Below are 18,013 nucleotides of genomic sequence, written 5' to 3' on the forward strand. Positions count from 1 at the left end.
GCCTACCGCACAACACACACCAAGCCTGCCTTCAAAATCTAACAGATCTTCAAACCAAAAAAGAATATCCAGCTTCGTGATAGTAAATAAGAATCATTACTCCAATTAGAAGCAAAATACAGAGAAAGCCTAAATCAAGAGACTGAGTGTGAGAAATAGAGACCTAAAAGCTAATATTTACAGCAAATTCCAAAGGAGTGTATCTTTTGAATAAGCAATAGGTCCATAGATAGTTAGCTTTATTGTATCCATTGAAAAAATTCTCAGATGTTGACATCATAAAAATAACTCTCAGCTTGAACTAAAATTTATCTAATAACTGAAACAAAATTCATAAGTTACATTTTCAATAAGGGCCAAAATGCTGAAACCAGACTACAATTAACTTTCATACTTGTACCCACAGGACCATGTCAGGGAATGAAATCTGAGTAAGCCTCAAATATATGCCTTGAGGTCTGGTTAAATGAAGACAACCAAAAACCAAGAAATTGGAACCATAAAGAAAAAATAAATACTTGAGGTTCACCAAAGAAACGTACTTTAAGCCACCATGACTCAGCATTTAATGAATTCTGTTGTTGCTATTGAACATTTCTTAAGACTAAAGTGTCCTAAGTACCCAGAACTGGCCTCTCTTAATCACACAGGCAATCCTGGACACAATTCCTCAGACAAAGGAGATTTCAAGGAACCCTCTACAGTGATAGAAATTTAAGTGTGTATGGAAATAGCAGACCATGAAAACGTAATAGTCTTTGCAACTGAAAGAATAAGTGAACAATGGGAAAACGCTAACTAAGATAAGAAAACTTTTAACCAAGTTGATATAACTATTCTTACATAATATTAAGAAGTCCATATTTTAGTAAAAAGTCTACATTTAAAAAAGAAAATGTTTCTTACCTGAGACAGAGTAGACACACAGTTTTCTCGAATGCAACACAGCCAAATGAAGCATCTCAGTACCTCTGAAAAACGGTGAAAGTTTTAAAAGTTTAAATACTAGCTTCAGATGTAACCCAAAAAAAAATGACAAAATAATTTTAAAAAGAGATTATAATCACAACCTATCATGAGTGAACTAAATAATTCACTGGATAACACTCAAAACCGAAAAATAAATCTAACAACAAAACAGTCAGTTTGACAATCCCAGAGGCCCAAGAACTCTGCCTCAAGGAGCTGCCTTCAGATTAAAGCCAAAGGAGTCTCCCAGAAAGAGCCATATCAGAGGCCCCTTAATGAGTGCTCTCCCACAATAAAGCCACATGGGACTGCCCTGGCAGTCCAGTGGTTAAGACGCCACACTTGCACTGTGGAGGGCCCAGGTTGGATCCCTGATTGCCAAAAAAAAAAAAGAGAGAGAGAGTGACCCAAGCTCTGGTCCTGGCTTGCAGGCTAATTAACCTATGACCCTGGGCAAGAAACTTAACACGCTCTAAGCCTGTTTCCCCTTTTGGAAAATAAGAGGTTTCAATTCAATGAAATAAAAATCATGTGAAAGCACCTTGTAAAGTATAGAGCACCAGAGAAAGCTAACCATCACTGGGAAATGGCATATATCACACATCCAGGTCTGAAATTTTACTAAAGGTATTGAAAATATTTTGGTTTGATCTTGTCTCGCTGTTATCTCATTGTTCACTGAACTCAGGGTAGGCAGGACGCCAGGGGGGAAGCTGGAAGAAGATGCAAGGAGCTGTAGAAACTACAGATATTCTTTATTTACTGGGGCAAGGCAGGCAAGCTTTAATCTCTAATGGCTGACACAGCAGTAATGATGACTACACAACTCAACTCCACGGCACTGGACTCAACTTGACACCTCTAAGAGCTTTTCAGGTGGTGCTCATGTAGACCACACCATGATGCGCATGCTTAGCACCACAAATGATCTCAGCTGTCCTGAGTGAGGAGTGGGGCCAGAGAGCCTGATCATCGTCACCTGGCCAACTGCTCTTCCCCAACAGGTCTCAAGTGTCATCACTACACTTCTCAGCCCCTATCAGGTGGTTTCCAGAGACGTGGCACAGTCTGCTGCTGCTGCTGCTAAGTCGCTTCAGTCGTGTCCAACTCTGTGCGAGCCCATGGACAGCAGCCCACCAGGCTCGCCCGTCCCTGGGATTCTCCAGGCAAGAACACTGGAGTGGGTTGCCATTTCCTTCTCCGACAGTCTAGAAATCCTAAATTCAAAGTCTTCAAGAGTCAAGTCAGAGGATGTGAGTGAGCAAAGGGAGTAAATGGCTGTGATCAACTGGAGACCAGGGCCAGTCTAAAGGAGACAGCAAGTAGCTACTCAGTTCTGGGCTTGTGGCCAGATCTCCACAGTTTTTTCAGGAAAAGCCAGAAGGCAGTGATTTTATGTGAAAATTCCTCATTCTTAAACACTGGCAATTCTTTTAAATTTAAAACTAATCTGCAAGTAGGCCTCTGATGTCTGACCTCTGAAACAGACTCTGTTCTAAACTAAAAGGACTATAATTGAAGTCTGAAGACTTGGACTGGGGTCTTGACTCTGCACTTTGGTATTTCCGTGATCTTTTAATCTTTTAGAGTGTGAGTTTCTCATTCATAAAATAAGAATTATATTAGATAATACCTGTAAATATACACAACTATCACATAATCAAGATTGTCTTCAAAAATCTTTACATGTATCCTGAACACTCAACTTTTCCATCATGCACAGGAAAAGAACATGATGTCATGGAAAGACAGTAAAGAACAGAGTCAGACAGACCTGGGTCAGAATCCTGACTGTGTGACCGAAAGCTCTGAGCCCTAGCTAGCTACCTTATTCCTAAATGCAGATCACATCTTATAGATCAGATTAATGAGAAAGTACTAGTCAGTTAATAGTAGGACAGTATCCACTCATCACTGTTAACCTTCTCCCTTCTAAAAAATGATCACATAGATGAAAACCATATTACTATATAGAATGATTCTGACAGCATTCCACTTTTTTAAAACATGTAAAGGTAAAAATGCCTTTTAGAGATAAGAATTTGTCTCCTTATTTTACAAATCTATCATGTTTATATGTGCTAGGTTCAAAATGGGCACCTAATCATTACCTGCTTTTAGATGGAGTAGATATTTACCACCCATGCCAGTAATAAACTCTTGATCCAATCTGTCACAGGGCATAAAGGTCCCATCTCATGTCCCAGCCTAGAGCATCTATGAAGCAGCTTCCCATTAGAATGAAACATATTACTAGAAAAGAGTTACTAATGCTCAGGAGCAGTCATTCAGGTTTTTCTAGTAGGAGTCAGGACCCTAAACAAGTACAACCTGGGGCCAATAAATTATGATGAGCAATTGAGAGTGAGCCAAAGTCCAGAGCTCAGGGCACTCCCCGACTTAAGAAGGCAAAGAGGGCTCAAAAAGAAAAAGTAAGGGAAAACAAGACCACCTCTGTCTACATAAAATTTTACAGTAGATACTTTTATAAATGATTAAGAAATACAGGTTTAATTTTAAGCAAATTCATGTATGAAAATAAGATAAAATCAGCAATATCATCAGTAAATAAAAAATGACGTATTACACTAAATGCAAAATAATACATGGTCTTCTAAAATAGGTTTAAAAATAAAGTACTTTGAATCAAAGACTTCCTTTGTGGGTTGAGATGACTTCTTTTAAGAAACTAAGGACCTTTGTACCCCAAATAAGCAATACATTTTAAAGCCTCAAAATTATGCACCAAATCACATAGCTACTATGATGTCTAATTTTTTTAAACAGATTTATATAACCTAGAAAATCACTGCTTTAAGTAAGTGAATACTTTCTGTTTCTTTATTTGATTATTTTCCAAAAGCTTATCTCCTTTCCTTTAAGCTTCTGATATATCAGGCATCTTAGGTCTGTTACACTTAAAAAAAAAAAAAAAAAACCCTAAATTTTTCTGTCTTAAATGTACAGGTTTCCATATTAAACAATGTTCAGTATATGACAATATACAGGAAAGATATTTAATTCATAGTCTTTTTTTTTTAAGAATTCACAAAAATGACACATAAGGGACTGACATACTCCAAGTAGTAAGACAAAACACTAGAATTAGTGGACTGTACTTACGAAACAAACTTTCCTACTTCCACTTGCAATATTGGATCTCGTAGATCCACTTCTAGAAGCAAATCCTCAGCTTGAGCTCCATCTCCTGTTTTTACAGGATGAGGATTAAAGATTCTTAGGTATCCCGTAAAGCTGCCCACAATTATTTTATCTGTAAAGAGGTGTTTTTAAAGACATAGGAAAGAACATTAGTCACAAAAATTTTTGAAAATAGAATTTCTAATGTCTAAAAGAAGACTCTAAAAATTAAAAGAATCCAGTTTTGTTTCATATACAAAGACCAATCTGCCAATAGAATATATAATTAAAGTGAACTAAATAGCTTCACATAACCAGTATTCAAATATACTAACGTACTACACTTTTCTTAAGCCTTGATTTGTTATCAGTAGCCATAATTCAGCACAAAGTGAGCCCTTTTAGCAAAGGACTGGTATCAGGTTGTAAACTGATTTCACCATAGAGTGTCAACTCTATACCTGATTTTGGCTGTCGAAACACACTGCATGAAAACTTATTCCGAGGCCTCACTAGACAGAGTGCACTGATTTACAATATTTAGTCTTGGGTACAAAAGGGGGAAATGATAAGATAGGTATTATGGGCTGAACTGTGTTCCTCAAAAAGATAAATTGAAGTCCTAGCCCCCAGTAACTGATTTCATTTGGAAATAAGGTCTTTACAGATGAACCCAAGTTACGACGAGGTCACCCTTGATCAGGTATGTGGTAGGACTCAGTTAGTATCCTTTTCAGAAGAGAAAACAAGGACACGGTGGGGAGGAGAATGTCACAGGAAGATAGAAAGATAAGCAAGAAGATGATCATGTGACCACAGAGGCACTGATCTGAGTGATAATCCACAGGCGAAAGAATGCCCGGAACTGTCAGCAACTGAAAGAGGTAAAGAAGGATCCTAGAGGCTTCAGAGATAGTATAGTCCTGCAAACACCTTGATTTTGGACTTTTAGACTCCAGACTGTGGCAGAATAAATTTCTGTTGTTTTATTCCAGTCAATGTGTGGTACTTTGTTATGGCAATCCTAGGAAACTAATACTTTGGGTTGTTTGAAATCCCCAGATTAGTACACTGACTTTTTTTCTACATACTAAAAAGAAGGAGTTCTACACACTTTTTTATTGAGAGCTTATTATGTGCCAGGCAATGGTCTAAGTAGCTTACATATATTAATACTAACTCATTATCCTCATAATAATCCTCTGAGAGAGGTACTATCCTAGGAATTTCAATCGTGAATAGAGATACACATGTCATTGAGAATCTGGTGCTACTATTCACAATAGCCGAGATATGGAAGCAACCTAAATATCCACCAACAGATGAATGGATAAAGAAGATGGGGTAAACATACACAGTGGAATACTATGCTGTGCAGTGCCAAGTTGCTTCAGTCATGTCTGACTCTTTGCGACCCTATGGACTGTAGCCCACCAGGCTCTTCTGTCCATGTGATTCTCCAGGCAAGAACACTGGAGTGGGTTGTCATGCCCTTCTCCAGGGGATCTTCCCGACCCAGGAATCAAATCCATGTCTCTTATGTCTCCTGCCAATGCAGGAGACATTGGCAGGTTCTTTACCACTAGCGCCACCTAGGAAGCCCAGTGGAATACTACTCAGCCATAAAAAAGAATGAAATAAGGCCATTTGCAGCAATATGAATGGACCTAGAGATTACCATCCTAAGTGAAGTAAGTCAGATGGAGAAAGACAAATACCATATGATATCATTTATATGGAATCTAAAATACAACATAAATGAACTTATTTATAAAACAAACAGACCCATAGAGAACAGATTTGTGGTTGCCAAGGGGAAGGAGGGATGGGGAAGGGGTGAATTGGGAGTTTAGGTCTAGCAGATGCAAATGATTATATACAAAATGGATAAACAACAAGGTCCTACTCTACAGCAAAGAGAACTATATTCAATATCCTGTGATAACCATAATGGGAAAGAATATGAAGAAATGTGTGTGTGTGTATATATATACATATACATATATATATATAACTGAATCACAGTGTCATACAGCAGAAATTAACACAACATTGTAAATCAACTATACTTCAATTAAAAAAAAGAAGAATCTGGTTCTAGGTGATCTGATGGCAGCCTCAGATGTCTACAAAATCTCTCGAGACATACTGGCTCCTGACTCTGACTAAGGCTTGGCCAAATGAACTCTCTATATTCAAGGGAGCTATGTCACTCTCATTCCAATCTCTCTTTTATTTGCATTTACCATAATTGTTTCCTGTCACTTGTAGCAAAAAAAAAAAGAAAATGTCAACTGATATACAAAATTAGCACCAAGGAATAAACTGCAGACACCAATTCCTCCAGGGATATTTAGAAATTCATTCTTGAGGTGAGCTCGGGCACAAGGCATTAAAACTCCTGTTCATAATTTAGATGGAGTTAAACAGCATCGTACACAGTGACAGAACAGCTAATCACGTTAACACCTCCCAGCATCTGGAACACTGTGCCCACTGCAGGTAACACTCTAGTGAACTGAACAGCTGCTGCCAAATGAACAGGAAGGAGCAATGCCAAACCATATGTAAGACGGCGTTTGCTAAGGGCACTGGATAATTTAAAGCAAGAGAATGATAGGTTTTGACCAAAATTCTCATCTCAGGGTAAAACTAAGGGTCTTTGGGAGTCTGAGGAAACAATTTTTTACCTCACTTCACAGTGGGTTTAACCCCTAAGAATCTAGTTCAAGGATTAACACTAGAGGTTTTAAATTACAGGAACAAATGAGTTCACAGTCTCTCCATGTTTCTTACATAGAAGTAAAGACAGTGATCAGAAAGAGTGGGGTTCACCTTCAACACGCCCCACCCTCAGGGTAAGAGGAAGTCAGGATGGCCAAGCCCAGATGGTGACAATTTAACCCCTAGAATTACAACGGGTATGTATAATTATTAAAATAATGGGATTATTATAGGAACCAGATATCAGGTAACAGTGACTATCACAGATTTCAAGCTATAATTCCTGGGATCCCCAGGAATGGAACAAACAGGCAACTCACTAAGGCCTTTATTTCCCCAGTGATTCATTTCTTTTTATTACTGAGTAGTATTTAATTGTTAACAATGTACTATAATGTGTTTATCAAATTAAGGCCTTTTTTGAAGTCTATAACCAAATATATTCCAGGTCTATGAAAAAGAGGACTAATTCAAGCCACCATATCAGACAGTCATGGCACTGCACCAGACCCCATTGTTGCTATCCATTCGCTCAGTCGGTCTGACTCTCTGCAACCCCATGGATTGCAATACGCCAGGCTTCCCTGTCCTTCACTATCTCCCAGAGTTCACTCAAACCCATGTCCATTGAGTTAACAATGCCACACTTAAGTCAATTTATAGACTTGGAGTCACTTGAACCCCGTTCTTAAGTCAATTTATAGACTTGGAGTCACCTGAACAAAGACAGGGCTGTGTACAGACTGCCGTGGCAGAGTCTGTCTGCAATGCAGGAGATCCAGGTTCGATCCCTGAGTCAGGAATATCCCCTGGAGTAGGGAATGGCAACCCACTCCAGTATTCTTGCCTGGATTCTCCATGGACAGAGGAGCCTAGCAAGCTACAGTCCATGAGGTCGCAAAGAATCAGATACAACTGCGTGACTAACACAACAATTAAAACACCACACATGTCTAATGTAAAGTTTCCTCAGATTCTTCTCTGTAGAACCACTAGTCATTCATTCAAATGTACTGAACAAAGGTAAATACCCAACATTTATGAGAAAATTGAATATTGGCTCTGAATTACTACTAATTCTGGAAGCTCAGGAAGATACTGTTGTTGCCAATTATGGAGATTCAGTGATAAATAAACTTTCTAATTTATTTCACCCCAGTGGGAAAACAAAGCCAATCTATGATTTCTCACCTAGTATTTGAGAGTTTAAAGGAAATATATTTCTGTAGAAAACTGTGGAATAACCACTTGGTTCCCTAAGGTGTACAGTAAGGGATGGTATATTAAAAGGGCTAAATATAAGCCAGTGGAACTCCATCTCTCCAACAGGGAGAAAATCAAAATCAATACCGTTTCTAAGCCTGATTTGAGATGGTCTCCTAAAAATTGATTCCAAAAAACTTAACTGTATATATGTGATAATTCCTATCAAAGAATTTTGGTTTAATAACCAAATTTGCTGATGAAAAAATCTAATTAATGGGTTTGAAAGAGTTAAGGGACTTCCCAGGAGGCCCTAGTGGTAAAGAACCCATATGACAATGCAGGAGTCATAAAAGATGCAGGTTTGGTCCCTGGGTTGGGGAGATCCCCTGGAGGAGGGCATGGCAACCCACTCCAGTATTCTTGCCTGGAGAATCCATGGACAGGGGAGCTGGTAGGCTACAGTCCATAGGGTCTCAAAGAGTCAGATATAACTGAAATGACTTAGTACTGAAGCACTGAAGAATAGCGTTAAGGTTGATCAGTACATCCTTAAAGGGCAACTCTAAATTCTGTTATTCACAAACTGTTTTTTCTTGGAGCCAACTAATACATCCCAATCTGAGTAATGCCTTTTCTCCTTTACAATACATGGAGACCAACAGGAACAGTTTGCTTTCATTTGATAGGAGCAAGAGTATACATTTACAAGTATGACCACAATCCAATCCACAGGGCCCAGGACTGCCACATCCTCTCATAAGGGCTGCTGCTGCTGCTGCTGCTAAGTCGCTTCAGTCGTGTCCAACTCTGTGCAACCCCATAGACGGCAGCCCACCAGGCTCCCCCATCCCTGGGATTCTCCAGGCAAGAACACTGGAGTAGGCTGCCATTTCCTTCTCCAATGCATGAAAGTAAAAAGTGAAAGCGAAGCCGCTCAGTCGCGTCCCACTCTTTTCGACCCCAGAGACTGCAGCCTACCAGGCTCCTCTGTCCATGGGATTTTCCAGGCAAGAGTACTGGAGTGGGTTGCCACTGCCTTCTCCTCCTAAGGGCTGAATGGGGCTGAAAGAAATCAGAGTGAAACCCAGGGACACCATGGGTCCTTCCCTGTGCTGTCTGGATCAGTCATAAATGAAACTACTACAATCCTCTTCAGGCAAGCACCAGTGTTGTAGGTCCCTCAGGAATGAAGACCTAGACCACAAAACAATTTCAAGGTGCTAATACTACTCTTTCACTCTCTGATCACCTCCAAGAAAGTAGGGGTCAACTGGTACTACTGTCTCAGTTCCCAACCTAACCTGCAACAGGTGACCAGTTGCAAAACAGAAGGATGTAGCTCCCAACATGACTTCTTCAAGTTGCCATACAATTTTTCCTGCTCCTTCATCTTTATTTTTAAGTTTTTCTTTCTCTACTTTTCCTTGACTATTAATATTGTATATATTAAACTGTGAATAAAAATTTTATGTCCCAATTATTCTAGAGGCAGCAGGATACTGAAACATGAATACTGGAATGACAAATGAAAGGGATAACACCCAGAGAGCCTAGTCCTGAAGAGCCAGGGCTCTCTGAAAGTGCCTCTGAAGCAGTAGGGGCACACGGCTACCCTTCATTGCAGATGGGTAAGAATATGCGTGCGTGCAGTTGTACAAGGGAGGGTTGCCCCACGTTAGGCATAAATGCTGAGAAGCTAAAAGTGATAAATCTGAGAACTATTTTTTAGTCTGCCTTATGTATGTGTTTAACTCTGATTCTCGTAATAAACACTCCTTCCAGGCCATAGGTTAGCATGTAATCTAAGCTGAACCATTAAGAATCTCTCAGGATGAAGGAATCCTTAATGTTCTCTCAATCTCAAGACTGAGGAATCCTTCTTCTGTAAATCAAGTCAACTTCATCCAAAGCAATTTCAAGGTACTAATACTATTCTTTCACTCTCTGATCACTTCTAAGAACGTGGGGGTCAACTGGCACTACTGTCTCAATTCCCAACCTAACCTGCAAACTTCTCTTTATCTATGTCCATTCTTATCTTCTTGCCTTCTGTCACAGAGAAAAAAATTTTCACACAAGCTTAAAGATAGCCCTTCCATCTGCGCATCTCATCCCATCTCCTACTGTCTTCTCTAGATCCCTTCCCTAGAAGAATGAATCTCATTCCTCTATGTTACACGTTCCATTTTTCCCATTTCTCTTTACCCTACATGGTCACCAATGATCATTCCCCCTTATCCCTTCACAGCTGTTTCTTTAAAGGGCCATAAACACTCAGTCTTTCCCACCTCTCATTCCTTTGCTCTCTGCAAATCTAGGTTTTGTTACCACTGTGCCCATTCTTCCACCCTCACCAAGGACACTAATGAACCACTAGTTGCAAAACAATGTGGAAACGTATCAGTCTTTATGTCACTAAAGCTTGCCTTCCAGGTGCCAGCCCAGCTGGTTCTCCTGCCTCTCTGACTGCCCGATCAGAATCTATTATTGACTACCTTTCCCACAGCTCCTCCCTGATTGTTCATTTTCTCCAGGTCATGGTCCTAAGGTTCCTTCCCCCGTGTCCCATCTTATCTCTCTGCACATTTTTACCCTTCCCAGGGCTTCAAATACAATCATTCTGCTCATTCACTTCAAATACATACATTCTACTGCTACTGCTGCTAAGTCACTTCAGTCGTGTCCGACTCTGTGCGACCCCCTCACTCCCAAATCTCTACTTCAGTTCTGCCTACCAGACGCTTCTATTTCAAACAGAACATGCTTGAAACTGCTCTCACTAAACTTCCATGTAGGTCAACAGTAATAACTATAAAACTTTAGTGTACCACCATTCAACTTTGGAGCTTGTCAAAATGTAGATACCTAAGCCGCCATCCAATCCATCTACCCTCCAGAGAATATGATCTTTGAGGATCCTGTACATGTGGGACAAAAAATCTTCATACACAATAATCACTTCAGAATATTATGATGTAGGAGGTCCAGGCTTTGAGAAATAATGATCAGTGGGTTTTTTTTTCTGTATGGAATACACAGAGACAGAATGATTTCTGTATAGCATGCTCGGGAAAACAGAGGAAGCAGCTCATAGCTGGATGCAAATTAGGGGGACCTAACATTTCAGCATACTGGTAACCCACTAGTGGCACCCCAGTGAGAAGCCCTAATAAAAATAAGGAGTGAACACTATGTTATTCAGATAACCAGTAGGTACAGTTTACAACCAAGTTGAGCTTTAAATAGTTTGGGCAGAGGTGGGTATGAAACTATTTCTCTCTGGCAGGTATTTTTGTGGCTGCCAAATTATATAGGAATTATACATTTAAACAAACACTTGGGCAAGAGGCAGGGTTGATAATCATTGAAGAATCACTCAGGACATCCTCCAAATAGAAGACCTTCACATCTCCTATCAGTAGGAAGGCAGAGCCCAGATCTTCCTTAGATACAATGTAGTAGGTGCTCAGAACAGTTTAGTGACCTCCACTCTTCATTGATTATATCACCTTCTCCTTTCGCCGTACAACTCAAATTCTACTATTTTACGTTATAGGCAAGAGAAAGAAAATAAACAAAAATGTAAAGGGGCAATATTTATATAATGAACAGAAAAATAAGTATTATAAGTTTTCTTTTTAAGAGGTCAGTGACTATCTGAGTTACAAAAAAAAAAAAAAAAAAGCTCATGGCTATAAATCATTTATACCAAATATAAATTTCAAATAGCAATAATATAGACCTAAAATGTTATAAAGAGGAGGAGGAGCAAATAACTTAAGAATAAAATAGAATACTGTTTCTAGTATCAAAATATAAAAATGAAAGCAATGATTTAAGAGTTGTTTTCTACAAAGAGAGAGATTAACATAATTTGTCCATATTGGTAAGCAGCTTTTATATTCAGTTTTAAATAATTTTTCTTGCAAATAATTTCTACAAAAGAAAAATTTTCAAAACTAAAAATATTTGCCAGTTATACCCTATAATACCTGATTTTGCAACAAATAAAAATAAATTAAATGATACTTTATAATATTTTTGAGAGCTCCAGCAAATAGGATAGAATCAACACAGACCAGAAAAATACAAACAACAAAACACAAGTAATAACTACATTTATCAGCTGTTACCTAAGTATTACTTATAAGGCAAATGATCTTAAAAATTGGGTCACTTTGTTTCAAAAAAAAGAAAAAAACTGGGACATAATCATGACAGTTCACCTAAGTTCTGTAAAGTATACATTAAAAAAAAAAATCATTTTTATTTCATCCCTATAAAATGCTTTGTTCCAAGATGCTTGGTGATAAGTTGTTTACCTTGTCCATTTCCAGTATTGTCAACATCAGCCAAACACAAACAGCCTTGATCAAATTCTTCTTTATCTCCCAGAACAGTAGACCACCAATCCCGGGCTTTAAATAAAGACATTTTCGTTCACTCTAAAAAGAAAGCATTTATTTATAATCAAAATCCAGTTCACAAAGTGCAAGTCACAACAGGATTTATGAATTGAGTAACTCCTACAGCACAGGAGTTAACTAAACTTAAACAACTTTGAGAAAAAATATTGTATTTAACTCTAACTTTTTGGTATTTTGTGGACATATGTGAAACCACAAATGAGTGGAAACATTAATCAAATATTTTGCCATGCCATTGGAAAATGAAGCTGAGAAATTATACATTTATGTTGCCTCAATTCTCTCCTCTGGGACATTTAGCAGACAATTGCACAAAGTAACACATTCTTTGAAGGATCAAGATCCAAATTCTACCAGCACCGGTCAGCACATAATTCCTAGACAAAACACCTAATTTCCCTTCAGTTTGGTCACTAGAAAGACTGTAGCATCTCCTGTCACAAAGAGTTGCTAAGAAGAGCAAATGAGATCGAATGCATCAATGACTAATACCAGAAGGGGTACATTACAAGTACTCAAGAAGCATTCACTCTCTTTCCCCTAACTGTAGAAAGGAAGATGGGAGAGGAAATTCACACCAAAAAACAACTAGGAACTGTGGGCTGTAGGTCTGTTTATAGCACTAATTACCTGTGTGTCCTCAGGCAACTCACATAACCCCTTTGCACTCTGATTCCTCGTCTAAAATGAGGATACACCAGCCATACCACTGGGCTACAGATGTGGTGCATGGGAAAGCACACGAGACCTTTTACATGACAGGACAAACCACAGAGGGGCTTCCCAAGTGGATCAGATGGTAAAGAATCTGCCTGCAATGCAGAAGATCCAGGTTCAGTCCCTGGGTATGGCAGATCCCTGAAGAAGGGAAAGGCAACCCACTCCACTATTCTTGCCTCGAGAATTCCATGGACAGAGAAGCCTGTCAGGCTATATGGTCCATGGGGTCACAAAGAGTCAGACATGACTGAGTGACTAAGCACACACATCACATACCCACCTTGGGATTCTATGAGAATTTATTTATCTAACATAAATTAAGCTTTCCTTCAAGATTCACTGATTTAAATGATAGTTAGGATAAGCAGTCACCTCTTTTTATTCAAAGAAGCTCTGTTCTATAAGGTGGCAGCAAACATTGAATTTGCAAACACTGAACCATTGCTTCTAGAGGAAATAGAGGGTTAGAGTCATGCAAGCTTCTATGCACAGCATTTTCAGCAACCAATCAATACATAATTTTGTTTCTTGTGTGTTTCTGTTTAAAGATAGTTTATTTTATATACTGCTGGTGCATTAACATTGAACTCAATGACCAACAACACTGCAATTCATATTGAAGAAAATTTATATAGTAGATGTATTTTCTCCATAGAGTACATCACAGCCTTCTTGCACTTAGGAACATTAGACAGTACTTTAGCACTACTCTGGGGGACAATTTTAAATAGCAATATCTCACACACACACACACACACACACACACACACACACACACACACAAAAACCCCAAACCACAGAGATGGAAAAAGTAGACTATGTAGGCGCTAAGTAGACTACAAAGAAAAATGAGAGCTGAAAGAAGACAACAAGAAGGCAGAGAGTTGCTGTATTTGACATCAGCTGGGAATATCCACATCAAGTGACTCAGATTTTTTGCCACTCTGCCTATAAGCATGAATGACCACGAAAGCACTACGGATATTGATTTGGGATTACAAAACATTTTGGTGAGCAGGAAAACTCACAAATATAGAATATGCAAATAATGAGGATCACCATACAGTTTTTAAAAGGTAGATCAATCTGCTTCTTTCAGTAGGCTTTCCACACAGGATAATAACAGAAATCAAGATTACTTGTATTCATAGAATTGACTAAGAATTTAGCTTACCATAATACGGTGGTGAAAAGTACAGCCTCTGGAGGCAGTTGGTATGAGTTTGAATCCCTGCTCTACCATATAGTAACCAGGCAACCAGATGCAGGTTACTAAAAGTTACTGAATCTTCCTATACTTTGGCTTCCTCATTTGTTAATATAAAATAAAGGCAAGAATGGTATGTGAGGACTGAATAAAAATACAGTAGAGTCAACCTACAAAATAGGAGAAAGCATTTGCAAATCATGTATTTGAAAAGAGTCATGATACACAATTCAAAAACAAAATTTAAATGGGCAAAGGAGTTGAGGAGACATTTATCTAAATAAGATACACAAATGGACAAGTATCTGAAACAACACTCAACATCACTAATCATTAGAGATATGCAAGCCAAAACCACAATGAGATACTACCTCACATCCATTAGGATGGCTATTACCAAAAATAATAAGTGTTAGCAATGATGTAGAGTATTCAAACCCTTGTGCACTGTTGGTAAGAATGTAAAATGATGCTGCCACTGTGAAAACAGTATGGTGTTTTCTCAAAAAATTAAAAATTGAAATTACCATTTGATCCAGCAATTCCTTCTGGGAATACAGCCAAATGAACTGAAAGTTAGTTCCCAAAGAGATATTTGTACAACCATGTCCATGGCTCAGTGGTAAAGAATCCACCTGCAATGCAGGGCACCTAAGAGATGCAGGTCCAATCCCTGGACAGGGAAGATCCCCTGGAGGAGGGCATGGCAACCCACTCCAGTATTCTTGTCTGGAGAATCCCATGGACAGAGGAGCCTGGTGGGCTACATCCATAGGGTCACAAAGAGTTGGACATGACTGAAGTGACTAAGCATGTAGACACACATATGTTTATAGCAGCATTATTCACAAGAGCCAAAGGTAGAAACAAACCACCTGACAATTGGCAGGTAAGTGGATCACCAAAATTTAGTACATACCTACAATGGAATTGTTTTTGGTGGAGCAGCACTCTTTTTTGCTGAAGTTTAGTTTACAATGTTGTGTTAAGTTTCTGGTGCATAGCAAAGTGATTCAGTTGTGTGTGTGTGTGTGTCTGTGTGTCTGTGTGTGTGTGTGTGTGTATAGTTTCCATTATGGTTCAGTACAGGTTATTGAATATAGTTCCCTGTGCTATACAGTAGGACCTTGTTGTTTATCTATCTTATATATAGTAGTATGTATCTGTTAATCTCAGCCTCCTAATTTATCTTTACCCCCACCTCCCCTTTCCCTTTAGTTTAGAAAACAAACCATAAGTTTGTTTTCTATGTCTGTGAGTCTGTTTCTGTTTCATAAGCAAGTTCATTTGTGTCATATTTTAGACTCCATATATAAGTGCTATCATATTTGCCTTTCTCTGACATTTCATTTAGCATGATAATCTCTAGGTCCATGCATGTTGCTTCAGATGGCATTATTTCATTCTTTTTATGAATGAGTAGTATTCCACTGTGAGAGAGAGAGAGAGTGTATAACCTACATCTTCTTTATCCATTTATCTACTGATGGACATTTAGGTTGCTTCCATATTTTGTGTGTGTGTGTGTGTGTGCTCAGTCTCGTCCTATTCTTTGTGACCTCTTCTTTGAGACCTCATAGACTGTACCCCACCAGGCTCCTCTGTCCATGGAATTCTCCAGGCAAAAATATTGGAGTGGGTTGTCATTCCCTTCTTCAGGGGATCTTCCTGACCCAGGGATTGAACCCAGGTCCCCAGGATTGCAGGAAGATTCTTAACTATCTGAGGGAAGCCCGGAAGTCCTAAGAGGTTGCCCTTTCCTTTACTTCATTATTTTTTTATTGAAGTATAGGTGAGTTCCAATATTAAATTAGTTTCAGGTATATAGCACAGTGAGTCAATATTTTTATAGATTATATTCCACTAAGAGTTATTACAAAGGGATTTCCCTGGTGATCCAGTGGTTAAGACTCTGTGCTTCCCAGTGCAGGAGGCAGGAGTTTGATCCCTGGTCATGGAACTAAGATTCCACATGCTACAAGCACAACCCCCCACCCCCCCCCAAAAAAAATGCTTTTACAAGATAATGATTATGATTCCCTGTGCTGTACAACTTATCCCTGTTGCTTATCTACCTTTTTAACTTTTTATTGGATTATAGTTGATTTACAAAAAGGTTGCATTTTAAATAACTTCATTTCTATAACATTTTCAAAATTACAAAATTAAGCTGATGGAGAACAGATCAGTGGTTACCAAGGTTAAGAAAGAGTATGACTTTAAAGGATTAACGCAAAGGAATTTCTTTGAGGTGATGAAAAAGTTCTAGAACCAGACTTTGATTGTGGTTCCATGGCATAAATTTTATTTCTTAAAACTGTATGTATGTAATATAAAACATGGTGAGGTTGAAATAAGATCTGTAATTTAGTTATAGTACTAAATAGAGTATAGTTGCTGTTGTTCAGTCACCCAGTCATGTCCAACTCTTTGCGACCCTATGGACTGGAGCACGCCAGGCATGCCTGTCCCACCCCCATCTCCCAAAGTCTGCCCATTGCATTGGTGATGCCAGCCAGCCATCTCATCTTCTGATGCCCTCTTCTCCTTCTGTCCTCAATCTTTCCCAGCATCAAGGACTTCTCCAATGAGTCGGCTGTTCACATCAGTTCAGTTCAGTTCAGTTCAGTCACTCAGTCGTGTCCGACTCTTTGCGACCCCATGAATCACAACACACCAGGCCTCCCTGTCCATAACAAACTCCCGGAGCTTACTCAAACTCATGCCCATCAAGTCGGTGATGCCATCCAGCCATCTCATCCTCTGTCGTCCCTTTCTCAGATGACCAAAATACTGGAGTTTCAGCTTCAACATCAGTTCTTCAAATGAGTATTCAGGATTGATTTCCCTTAAGATTGACTGGTTTGATCTCCCTGCTGTCCAAGAAACTCTCAGAAGTCTTCTCCAGCACCACAGTTCAAAGGCGTCAGTCCTTCGGCAGTCACCATCCACAGTGATTTGAGAGCTCAAGAAGAGGAAACCTGTCACTACTTCCACCTTTTGCCCTTCTATTTGCCAGGAAGTAATGGAGCCAGATTCCATTATCTTAGTTTTCTTTAATATTTAGTTTTAAGCTGGCTCTTTCACTCTCCTTCTTCTCCCTCATCAAGAGGCTCTTTAGTTCTTCTTAGCTTTCTGCCTATCTGAGGTTGTTGCTGTTTCTCCCACCTATCTTGATTCCAGCTTGTAACTCATCCAGCCAGGTATTTCTCATGATGTGCTCAGCATATAGGTTAAACAAACAGGGTGACGGCAGACAGCCCTGCCATACTCCTTTCTCAGTCTTGAACCAATCAATTGTTCCAAGCAGGGTTCTAATTGTTGACTCTTGACCCACATACAGGTTTATCAGGAGAGAGGTAAGATGCTCTGGTAGGTTCATCTCTTTAAGAGCTTTCCTCAGTTTATTATGATCCACACAGTTAAAGGCTTTGGCGTAGTCAATCAAACAGAGGTAGGTGTTTTTTTGGACTTTCCTAGCTTTCTCTACGATCCAGCGAATGTTGGCAATTTTATCTCTGGTTTCTCTTCCTTTTCTAAACCCAGCTTGGACATCTGGAAGTTCTTGGTTCACATAATGCTGAAGCCTAGCATGCAAGATTTTAAGCATGACCTAATA

At 39.1% G+C, this 18,013-nt stretch overlaps 1 protein-coding gene across 4 annotated transcripts in view; it reads right to left on the reverse strand.

Annotated features, from left to right (window-relative positions):
* Positions 1-18,013, reverse strand: part of BBS9 (Bardet-Biedl syndrome 9) — a 440,246-nt gene that overhangs the window by 409,417 nt on the left and 12,816 nt on the right. For all 4 annotated transcript variants that reach the window (XM_065939388.1, XM_065939386.1, XM_065939387.1 and 1 more), the window contains exons 2-4: positions 12,363-12,485; positions 4,093-4,243; positions 907-971 (exon numbers count right to left, since the gene is read on the reverse strand). In XM_065939388.1, coding sequence (XP_065795460.1) covers positions 907-971; positions 4,093-4,243; positions 12,363-12,474 — 328 coding nt within the window. In that variant the 5' untranslated portion in view covers positions 12,475-12,485. The remainder of the gene's footprint in view (positions 1-906; positions 972-4,092; positions 4,244-12,362; positions 12,486-18,013) is intronic.

This window comes from Muntiacus reevesi, chromosome 6 (genome assembly GCF_963930625.1).
Source record: "Muntiacus reevesi chromosome 6, mMunRee1.1, whole genome shotgun sequence".
Lineage (NCBI taxonomy): Eukaryota > Metazoa > Chordata > Mammalia > Artiodactyla > Cervidae > Muntiacus > Muntiacus reevesi.